Source organism: Mugil cephalus, chromosome 1 (assembly GCF_022458985.1).
Source record: "Mugil cephalus isolate CIBA_MC_2020 chromosome 1, CIBA_Mcephalus_1.1, whole genome shotgun sequence".
Lineage (NCBI taxonomy): Eukaryota > Metazoa > Chordata > Actinopteri > Mugiliformes > Mugilidae > Mugil > Mugil cephalus.
The window spans coordinates 17,993,638-18,005,227 of record NC_061770.1 but is presented as its reverse complement, the minus strand read 5'-3'; the positions used below and the strand labels follow the sequence as shown (position 1 = coordinate 18,005,227).

Here is an 11,590-nt window from a genome sequence, read left to right as displayed (position 1 = left end):
GGAAGTTTAAATGCTGAGTGCAAACCACTGTGAGGTGTGAGAGTCCTGAGAGTTACAGGGGAAGGACGCGGCGATGGAGCTTTTCTCTGTGTTTGCCTCCGCTGTTCTGGTCAGTGTGGTCAGCGCTGGGATCCCTCATGATGGAATACACTGGACATACCACGGTTGGCAGTTTTTCATTTCATAGTGTTGTCTTTACGCATGTTGTTAAAATCAAAAACACCAAAAGTTTTTGCAACTTAAGTTACGCTGCTTGGTGCGTAAAACGTGCGTATCGACGTGTCCAGCGCGGATTTTTAGTTTTTTAGGTTATACTACAGCAAGTAAAACGGGCTTTTTTACAAGTACCTGAACTAAAATGGAAAATATTATTACTATTCCACATTAATCCGAGCTATTTAATGTCTCCGTTTTCTCGGTGACATTGTGCTCCGAGAACGTACTTTTTGGATAACTGCCGTGGGACTCGAGCTTGTGAGAACATGCATGTCATATCTGGGTCATACGGCACAACTGTTGCAAATATTTTGAGAGTGAACAGGTGACTATAGGAGCATTTATCCAGTTAAACAAGTCCTGTGCGTGTCAGTCTGACCAACAGCCCGTGACCTGTCTAAATTCCACCTCCAATAGCCTCACTCTGTACACGAATTCATCTTCATTTTTTTTTTTTTTTTTTTTTTTTTTTGACCTGACGACCATTCGTGCGTTTTCTCTTACACAGAGGGAGCCCTGGACCAATTGCACTGGGCAACCAAGTACCCTGCGTGCGGCGGGAAGAAGCAGTCCCCGATTGACATCCAGAGGCGCAAGGTGAGATACAACCCTGACATGCTGCAGCTGGAGCTCAGCGGATACGATGAACAGAAAGGGAATTTCCTCATGACAAACAACGGGCACACAGGTAAGACACACTACAATGTAAAAATGACTCAACGTCAGTGTCAACTGGCTGTGACACGCCTTTGCTTTGTTTTTCTGACTGTTGGCTTCAAGCAGACATTGATCTCCACTGATTTAGTTCAAACTATTTGCACTTTTCCATATGAAGTCATATTGCTTCTTCAGATGTCCAAGAGTACAATTGTTTCTTGCATGATATCCATGCATTACTGGACATAAATTTAACATTGTATAAAATAGATGCAAGTCAGTGCTGCTTGAATCGTATTGAATCATGCCGTTAAATCGGCAGCTTTTACTGATGTAAAACAAAGATAAACGATATCCCAACTTTTGTGCATCTTTTTAAAAAAATTATGAATCATGTTATAATCTATGAAAAATACAAAAAGTCTCATTTGATTAGTGTGTACATGTATGAGCTGACTATTGCACCTTTTTAATTTGATTATGCCGTGTGTGGAAAAAGACCCATCAGTTTTGTTGGCAATATTTCCCTATCTTCTTTCCAAAAACATTACAGATCTGTCAAACTGAAAGGTTATCTCCTGTGCACCAGCGCGAACATGTCAGGAAAAGTCAATCAAGGTTCATTTCTGTCTCTAAACGTGAAGACGGGTGTGAATTTCACATGAAGTTGAGAAGAATTTGATTCTGAACTCAGTGAAATATGCCACAGGGTGCGCACACTTATGCCTCAAGGTTATTCTGTGTTCATATTTTTTCCTATGAAACATTTCACATTAGTGAAAGAGCCGTTACACGGGTTGTAGCTTTTTAAATAAACATGTCGACAGTTCTGATATGATTCATCTTTGTTTGATTTTTCTGCTGATTGAACAGGAGTACGCACGTCTCATGCTTTATCCAATGTAAAGTGTTCGTCACGGTGCCTTTCTGTTTCCGTCAGTTCAAATCAACCTACCTCCCACTATGGTGATCACAAAGGGCCTCCCAGGAAAGTACACAGCTGTCCAGATGCACCTGCACTGGGGCGGCTGGGACCTGGAGGCCAGCGGATCAGAGCACACCATAGACGGCATCCGCTACATGGCAGAGGTCGGCTTTAAATAAATAATGAAAAAACTAAGTAAACATGTAGCTACTGCACTGCAACAATCCGCATTCCTAATATATAACTAGTTTTTATTGGGTGTGAACTAAGTTTAAAGTTAATATATACATGACATAAGTTTTCCATTGTTCTGGCACCTAACCTGTTCTGCATTTCCACCTTGTGTTTCAGCTCCATGTCGTCCATTACAACTCTGACAAGTACAACAGCTTCACTGAGGCCAAAGATAAGCCAGACGGACTGGCAGTGCTCGCCTTTATCTATGATGTACGTGAGCCACAAATACCCCTTCCTTCTCCTTCGCATTGTCTGCCCACTGGGTTATTCAACACAGACGCAGCTCTATTTCACGCATGGCAATTAATTCCGCCGCAGGAAGTTTAGAAAATGTTGAAAAAGTCTTTGTAGTGGAAAAATCTAGCAAAACGGTCTGCTGTCGGCTTTGAAGTGTGTGCCACTTTGTTTGGTTTTTTCATCCTGCTGGCTCCATTGGGTCTTCAGATGCATACTGACATGCTGAATGAGTGCTTGTTTCCAGAGGGGTTGCTCTGGATCTCAGACACAAGACACTTCCTGCCCTTTTCCTCTGAGAGGTCATCGCTGCAGCAACGCCACCGCTGGCATCCTCAGCCAGTGACTAAACTAAAGTCAGATAGGGCAAGGAACATTAAATAACCCAAACTTCCAGGTGTAAACATCTGAACTTTGGACAAGCTGAGTTCTTGTGTAACTGAGGACTATATAGAATAAGATTGATAAACATTGGTGTCCACCTACAATTAAAGTAATTTAGCGAAGAAAAGAAAATTACCATTTAACGTATATTAGTTTCTTACCTTGATGATTTTTTTCCAAACCTCCCAAGATCTGAGCTTTAGATTGGTTTGCATCTTTAATTTCTCCAAGGTATTTGGGATTAGTAGGACATAAAAAGTAGAAAAACTAAGCATTATCTTTGAATGGGAAGTAGGTTTTGCAAAAAAAAAACAAAAAACAAATTGTCCTCATACATGGACCCAGGGATTATTTCATTGTACATTATAATAAAGTCACCAAATATAAAACTGAACATGGCTGTGCAAAGACAGAATTGCAAATAATGAATTCCCATTGTCCTCAAACGAGTATTTGCTAATAAGCCAAGTTATAACTCGTTACTACTGATAGAGTTTGCATATTAAACTAGAAAAGCTAATAATCGTAAATTATTTCAACAGTAAAATTTGATGAGGTTTTGGACATTTTTGCACTTTTGCCATATAAAACGCTCACTATCATGTTTTTACACCAACTAGCATCATATAAATGAACCAGAAGAAGCTGCAATAAAATCTAAAACTTAATATCCACATATGAGGAGGCATGGTCTTAGAGGTTAAGGGGGGAAAAAAAAGTAATAATGGCCAAATCAAGTTAACTTTGCTTAATCTGACTGAAGTTTTAAGTTTTAATTATGACACAGCTTTGGTTTATTTCCAGGACGGGCACTTTGAGAACACCTACTATAGTGACTTTATCTCAAACCTGGAGAAAATCAAGTATGCAGGTGGGTTACACATACGTCCACGCTCCCTAGCATTGCTGTGTGTCAAACCAAACTTTATCTGAACCTGAAGATAGTGTGTGAGTCTAATGTGTGACGTTCGTGTGACCCTGACAGATCAGTCCATGAACATATCGAGCCTCGATGTGCGCTCCATGCTCCCCGAGAACCTCAACCATTTCTTCAGGTACCAGGGCTCCCTGACCACGCCGCCCTGCCACGAGAGCATCCTCTGGACGGTGTTTGATACACCCATCACTCTTTCACATAACCAGGTAGGTCAGGTAGTGTAGCCTTTGTAAAATATTTTAAATACTGTACCATAATTTAATTGCATCTCTATCGCATTCAGATCAGGAAGCTTGAGAGTACGCTAATGGACATGGACAACAAGACCCTGTGGAATGACTACCGCGTCGCTCAGCCTCTCAACAACCGTGTGGTGGAGTCATCTTTCCTGCCACGTATCGGGAAAGGAAGTGTGTAGTGTGCGATTGTACAACGCTGTCAATGACGCTTATTGCTCAGAAATAAGGAATAACACCCCAGTATGACGCTCACTGTGGTCTTTCACTTTTTGCCTTGTCAGCATTTTGTAGGCAAGATGAGATCGAGTCCAAGCTGCTGAAGATCGAGGGGCTGATAACATCCCTTGGGAAGAGCATGCACTCAGGTGGTTGATCAGTTATTCCTAAAAACCACTAAAGATGGTTAAGTGAGATAAATGAGATATGAAATATTAACTTTTGTCCTTGTCTTATACGTTTCATTTAGGTGGATTTCGCAATTCGAGGCCTACAAGCTACGGTGAGTGATTCTGAGCTGTGATCAGAGGTTGATGGCTGCAGGGGTGATCCAAAACACTGCCCCACACCCCCCAATATCAGCCATCTCTGTATCTCGTTCTCCAGTCCGAATACATTTTTTTGTCTCTCTCCCTCAGACCCCAATACTCTCTTTCCTTTGGTGCTCAACTTTGAAGAGAAAAATTATGGCGGCTATGCTATGGCCCGCCTCAACCGCCCCATGGAGCTGGACTCCTTCACCGTCTGCATGCACGTCCTGCCTAAAGTGGACTCGGTGTGCACCATCATGTCCTACTCCAGTAACGGCAACGACAACGAGCTCATGATCTCCATCATCGAGGACAGAGACGTCAAAGAAGTGGGCCTCTGGATCGGCAACGAGTTCGTGAACCTGCCGCACAACTTCAGGTCCCGTGACTGGGCGAACTACTGCATCACCTGGTCGTCCCACACCGGTGGGGCGGAGCTGTGGATCAACGGCATGGTGGGCGAGCAGCGGTACCTGAAGAGCGGTTACACAATCAGCCCCGGCGGTGTGTTCATCCTGGGAAAAGACCAGGATGGGCTACTGGGAATCTCCGATGCGGATGCATTTGCGGGAAAGATGACTGATCTCAACATTTGGGACTATGTGCTGACCACGGCAGATATCCGGGACCAGATGTCGTGTAACAGTAACAGCACCACCGGGGGGAACGTGTTCAGCTGGGGAACCACCAAACTTAGTCTGTACGGAGGCGTGCAGCTGGACAACCAGTACAGATGCTCCTGAAAGAACCTGTGTCACTTCTGTTTGTACGGGCTTTAAAAAATAAACTGCAATAAACCAAATTATCACTGCTGATGGTTGATGAGGATTTAAAATGTTCACGAAAAATATAATGCATTTCAGGGACCTGTGTGTCAATGTTTAATGGAAATGTATGTTGCAGCTTCAGCCATGTATTGAATTACTATCTTTGCATCATTAATAAAGGCTTACAAGAGACATATTGTGTTGTTTATTTCCTTAACCGCCCATTCACACCTCTGTATTCAGCGCAAATATCAGTATTATCAGCCTTCTGCAGGCGCTAACACGCTACACAAAGAGAGATTGCATAGAGATTCCTCGTAAAGTGAAAAAATAGAGTTTAAATTAAATCATTGTCCAGTCCAGAAAGAAGACTTCCTCTCCTCTCAATGGTCTCATTTTTCTTCAGAGGGCCGTGGCCTTCTCTGCATCCTCCAGGCTATGTTTGCTCTCTTTCAGTGGGAGATCGCCGTCAGTCGCCAGTTTGATCTCGACTTTGTTCCTCTTAGCAAACATCTGGCAGATCTCCAGGAAGGTTTTGTTCTTAGTCTCTGGCACCATGAACCAGATGTAGACCTCCGTCAGGAGGCAGATGACGGAAAAGATGATGAAGCTGTAAGAGCCCAGGCCTTTCTGTAAGGGACAAGAGAGAAGGGGAGGAAATGTGGAAGATGAAATATTGTAAACACATCAGCGGGAAATGGGTCATGAGGACGCAAAACAGCAGCTGAGGTGAGGCGGAGTGGGATACCCATGCTGCTTTTATGGTAATGCTCTTTCGTGGGTTTCTGTTACTGAAAAACATTTCTCCATTGTTTGCATTTTTTGGTTTAAAAGCAAGACTTGAAAGGAAGTAAACACGAGACGGTTTGTATATGTTTATGTTTATCGCTAACATTTTTACTGTCAGCTCATTAGAAAAGTCAACCGAGAGGAACTAACGGATGACTCCTACTTCCCTTTCACATTAGATATACCATCTAGGAGTCCTTCTGCAGAAAAACAACAACCCCAAACATGCAAGTAGTCTAAAATGAATGGAGTGAGACTAGTAGATTTAGATTTCTCTTATATCCATCCATTTCATAAGAAATGCACTCACTTGGCAGTTCGTTAGGTACACTAGTAAAAACGAATGTATCCTAATGAAACAGTCCTGCACTAAATCTTATCATCTTGAAGGTTATGGCATTTATCATTTCTTTCAAACAACTGAGAACACTGTTCTTTTCATTTATGGAGGCTGTGGTTTATAGTGTTATTGAATTGTATTGTGTGGTGCCTACTCATGTTTCAATTACTTTGACAAGCCAGTTTTAGTCAGAGGGCTACATCCTCCTAAAATATCATACAGTTCAGTTACCACATCACTTTTCTTACAACAGTTAAGAACAAGTGTTTAGTGCAGGATTAGAATGCATGTGTTTTCAGTGGTGTACCTAATAAACTGGAAAGTGAGTGTATGCAGCTAGAGGTAGGAGCAGTGACTTTCATTTGGCTGAAGAAGCCTCTCTTTTCCCAAAACATGTTGCTCTAAAAGAACATTATTGGTTATCAGTTATATCAGCCTTGGGTGAGCCGTCTCTAATTTTGTAAGTTGCAGCTTACGACCACCTGCAACCATATAGCTTCATGTTTGATGCAAATTAAAACAATTAAAATGAAATCCTCAAGTCTGAACCCAAGTTCACGTATAATCATTGCCCCACATTGAGCAAACTGAGTTGGAACCTCCTGACTTAACCCATCTGTGACTAATTACATTATGAAATGATGCACTTTTCCTCCCTTAGCGCAAGAGCTTCTTGAAATTGTGTAACCGACCTCTAGGAAGGGGAAGACGAGGCCAACGGTGAAGTTGGAGATCCAGTGGACGGAGCCTCCGACCATGAAGGCCGCGGGCCTGGCCGACTGCCTGAACATCTCTGTGGTCACCACGTTAGGAATGGGACCTGCAGAGCACAAGATGTGGTTAAGCTCAACCAAAACACCCGGAGCACATCATCGCTCACGGCTAGGTCAACCGAGTGCTGCTTCACAGAAGTCATGATTACATGTCTGGTTACATCCAAACAACACTTCAGCTAATGGAGCACCCTGTTGTAATCAGCATGTGTGTAAATAACCGCAGGTCAGGTCAGACTCACTGGGTCCAATGGCGTGTCCGATGACGTAGATGATGACACAGGCGATGCTGACGTTGGGCATCCACGTCACACTCTCCTGAAAACCCGAACAAGCAGCTGCTGTTATCATTGCCTGTTAGTATTAATGGCTTCCAGCAGCAATAAATACTCAAACAAACACGGCGCGGGAGCGTTTCAGTGAGTGGGTGATTAATGTGCCTGTTTGTCTTAATTGTGCCTTTGCCGCAGACGAAGTGATGAATGTCTGAAAAAAGGCTGGAAACCAGGTGAGATTGCAGGTTTGCAGGAGGGCAGCGCTGGTTGTTTGTGGTTCCGTCTAATAGCCAGTGTTTCTCTTTCAGTGGTGGGTCTTTGTTGTTCCATCTCAAATTTCCCACAGACTCAGCAAACAGAGATGCCAAGTCACAGTTTTATTTTTCATAATATGCTATGAACTCTAGATGTACAGTATAATATTATTACAAACAGCATGGTAAATTGCAGCACGAAGACAGATATTATATGTTTTTTGAACTCTGGCTGCTTCACAAAAATAGTTCTTTCCAACAATAAGATCAGATCTGTCTTGGGTGTACCCCACCTCTCGTCCAATCACAGATGGGATATGCTCCAGCTGCCCCGCGACCCTCCAGAGGACAAGCGGTTACAGAAAATGAATGAATAAGTGATCAGGTCTGTCACATTAGAGCCTGCATTGCCATCCTTGTGTTGCGGTAGTCTCATCCTACCTGCTCGCCTGACAAAACCCTGACGTTTTGGTTCAAGGGCAGCTGATTATGGACTATACTACAGTCAGTGAACTCTGAATATGTTCACTCTGGGGATGCAATGAAAGAACAAATCATCAGCCGAGCTCCGATACTATGATTCACCCTGGCAGTGGGCAAATAAACAGTGTGACAGCACATTTATCTTTAACAGCGGCAGCAGCACAGGAGCCCCAGGACTAAGAGTCAATAACTTAACATTTACATTTTATTCAGAGGTGTCTGGTCGTTCCTCGTTTGACCTAATGGATTATAATAACAACACTGTACGGTGCAGTAAATTTATAATAAATCTATTTACTCAGCTGGAAGTTGATGGGGACAAAGTGCAGGTGGCTGCAGAAGATCAGTTAGATAAGGCTTAGGTTTATTTAAAGGCATGCAATTGTAGCTTTATAGTCCCACGTGGTAAAAATGATTTTGCAAAATTATTTTTGAACCTGAAAATGTGTGTATTCTTAAACTGAAATGCATTTTTTTTACATCTATATTTGCCTTTACTCTATTTTTACACTTTTAGGTGTATATATATATACTCACTCAGAAATATTCACATAACTTTCAATATGACTGACAACGTGTCTGAAGCTGCTACAGCTTTGTTTCTGCGACTGCAGCTTTGGATGCTTGCTTCAGTGTGTCGTTTAGAATAATTATAGGCTTACAAACCACACCACATATTGGCATCAAATTCCCTGAACTGATCAATATTCTATAATTAAAAAGGAGCAAACTGATCATAAATCTGTTTTACAAATCTCCCATGACTCCCACTCATCTGCACATCTCCTGATCTCAGGAGGTTGCGCCGCTTTGACGTTGCTGATAATTTCTTCTGAGCCACTAGAGAGCAGCAGAGTAACGTGCTGTAAGTCACACTGATTCTTTCTCACTGTACCTGGAGGGTGAGAGCAATGGTGAGCAGCACGCAGGCTGCGCAGCATGTGCCGAAGCCAATGAGGAGGAGCAGCCGTCGCCCTGAGGCCTCCACGATGAAGACCTGCAATAATAAAACACCCTGTTCAGAGCCGTTGTCTCCCCGCAGCTCCTTCCAAACTACACACACTGCAGGTGCAGGGTACTTACAGCCGCTATAGTCATGACGACATTCACTGCACCTGTTCCCACCGTGACGTACTGGACGTCTTCCGCCTTAACTCCTGCAGAGCCATAAATGCTGTCTGCGTAGTAGTAGATCTGAGAGAGTTGGTGAACAGAATAAAAATAGAAGGGGAGTGATGCACCAGTACTGTCACTAGAAAAAAAAAAAAAAGATCCTGCTTTGTGTCCTCATCCATAAGATTAAAAGACCAGAACAGGTAGTTTTTTTAAAATCTGGCCTGCTGGACAGGCACGTCTCACCGCGTTGACCCCGGACAGCTGCTGGCCCATGTTCATGACGATGATGGAGATCAGCTGCCAGCGGAGAGAGCGCTGGGACAGCAGGTTGACAACAGTCAGGCGGCCTTCTGCCTTTTCTGACTGCTCCTCCAGACGCATCTCTGCCAGCTCCGAATCCACGTCATCCCAGCCACGAAGACGCTGCAGTGCTAAATTGTGTCACGGAGACATTCATCATCATCAATGAACAGTGTTTATTCTGATTGTTTCTGTTGTTTCCTAGCTGCACAATGACACTGTTTTCTTACCCTTCTTTGCCGTCTTCTCGTCTCCTTTCTGGATAAGCATGTACCTGGGGCTCTCTGGGAAGAAAGGCAGCAGCAGGAGCTCGATCACGGCAGGAACGCCAGTCAAGCCAAGCATCAGGGTCCAGTCTAATACGGAGACATTAGTTCTCTTAATATGTTTCTGTAGCAAAACCAGCAAGGGGTCAGTCATTAACTTCAATGCGGTGTGAGTCAGTACTTTCGCTGTTGCCCAGTATGTGCCTGATGCCGAGGACTTGAGCACAGAGGATGCCGATGGTGATGAAGAGCTGTGGCATGATGCCAATTGCTCCCCTCAGGTTCTTGGGAGCCAGTTCTCCCAGATACATGGGCACCACGTTGGACGAAAGACCTGCAGATGGGGAAAAGATGCGTGCTTGGAATCGAACAACTCATTTTCTGGGCAATTAAATAATACCTGAGGACGCGTGATCGTACCTGCACAGATGCCCACTATGAATCTGGCAACGATGATGATCTCGTAGGACTTGGAAATCTCGCTGACCCCCTGCATCACAGCGGGGACGATGGAGAAGATGTTGTTGAAGAGGAGGGTGCCCTTCCTATCAGAGGAACTCGGGTCAGATACAAAAAAAACAACGGGATTGCCACAGAGTTCAATGTGATGAACGGAAGAAAGGAGCTTTACCTCCCTAGTTTGTTGACCAGAGGAGCCACCATGAGGGAGCCAAAGAAGCCCCCCAGAGGGTACATGGACACAGACAGAGACCACAGCAGAGTCAGGGTGTCCTCCGTCATTGGTGTGCCGTAGCGCTCCATATGGGTGGTGTTGTAAAAATTCTGCATGAACTAAAGAGAGAACACATCTGCGTTTCATACTGACGCCGGCCTTGGAGTGAATGTATGTTGCAAGTGAAGCTCAGATTACCTGCGATGGTGAGTTGATCACAGCCACATTATAACCATACTGGAAGGACGAACCAAACGCAGATACGAGCGTAGCCAGTGCCAGAACCACAGTCAGTCTCTGTTTGTGGACATGGGCACACAGACGCCATCCATCATGATTAAACTGTTTGGACCCTGTCGCAGAGCAGAGTGAAATGTGGTGATCACACCTTGGCTATAACTCACCCCTTTCCTCTCCTCAGGCTTTCCGAATTCCTCGCTCTTCTCCATGGCTGTGTTTGGGCTTCTTGTCGCTGGCAGTTATAATAACAGTGCGCTTTGTTATTACTGCACCACTGGATCCTGTCTGCCCTTTGGACACGAGATCAGAGAGTGGAGCAAGTTTTTATAGCTCGCCTGTTGTTTGCGGCTCTAGTGTTGCTGACTCTCAGATTGTACCGGTTTTGTGAGCAATTGAGATATATATACTCTTGAGATATTAAATGCTTCCCCAGAGTGAATGGTGATATTTTGGTACTTTTATTGCACATTGCCTTGGACTACATAAGAAGAATGATAAGGATAAAGCATATTTTATTGCATATCAACCTTCAAGCTGCGTTACATAAGAGGCCTTTTTTTAAAAAAATTTTATTAGAAATTGACAATACAATACCAAAATAACAGACTTCAGTGCAGGTACTTTTACAGAAATAATATTTTTTAGATTGAATTTCACACTTTTTGCAGAATTTCTTTCTTTTTTTTTTTGGTTTGCATTGCCTGCAGTTCATCATGCGCTGAGTCGCTTCTTATCTGTAGCCTGTTGACGCCTGCAAATACAAGGTTCACACGTTTCACATGCGCGTGTGCAGATGATGCTGGTGGGAAAAGGATTCATTACAATTCAGCAAAACTTATGTTCTAAAAGATGTCGTGTAAAGCAGATTGGGCTGTAATAAATTAAATAAAACAGAAGTCAGCATGTTTAACAGAAAAAAAGGCAGATGGAGTTTTCTTTATTATCATAAGACTAAGCA

General features: G+C 43.5%; 2 protein-coding genes across 2 annotated transcripts; one reads left to right on the top strand and one right to left on the bottom strand.

Moving 5' to 3' along the window:
• On the top strand, positions 1 to 5,315 carry ca6 (carbonic anhydrase VI). The gene is made up of 10 exons (XM_047568506.1): positions 1 to 164; positions 725 to 904; positions 1,814 to 1,962; positions 2,150 to 2,245; positions 3,458 to 3,524; positions 3,639 to 3,796; positions 3,874 to 4,000; positions 4,111 to 4,194; positions 4,296 to 4,328; positions 4,465 to 5,315. Exons 1-10 carry the CDS (start codon positions 74 to 76, stop codon positions 5,097 to 5,099), a joined length of 1,620 nt encoding a protein of 539 aa, XP_047424462.1. The 5' UTR covers positions 1 to 73; the 3' UTR covers positions 5,100 to 5,315.
• Positions 5,316 to 11,011, bottom strand: slc2a1a (solute carrier family 2 member 1a). The gene is made up of 12 exons (XM_047568520.1): positions 10,797 to 11,011; positions 10,591 to 10,689; positions 10,351 to 10,511; positions 10,140 to 10,264; positions 9,901 to 10,053; positions 9,684 to 9,809; positions 9,397 to 9,584; positions 9,121 to 9,231; positions 8,933 to 9,034; positions 7,268 to 7,343; positions 6,945 to 7,072; positions 5,316 to 5,753 (listed from the first exon to the last, which is right to left on the bottom strand). The coding sequence occupies exons 1-12, from the start codon at positions 10,839 to 10,841 to the stop codon at positions 5,526 to 5,528; spliced, it is 1,542 nt and encodes a 513-aa protein (XP_047424476.1). The 5' UTR covers positions 10,842 to 11,011; the 3' UTR covers positions 5,316 to 5,525.
• Positions 11,012 to 11,590: the final 579 nt, after the last annotated feature.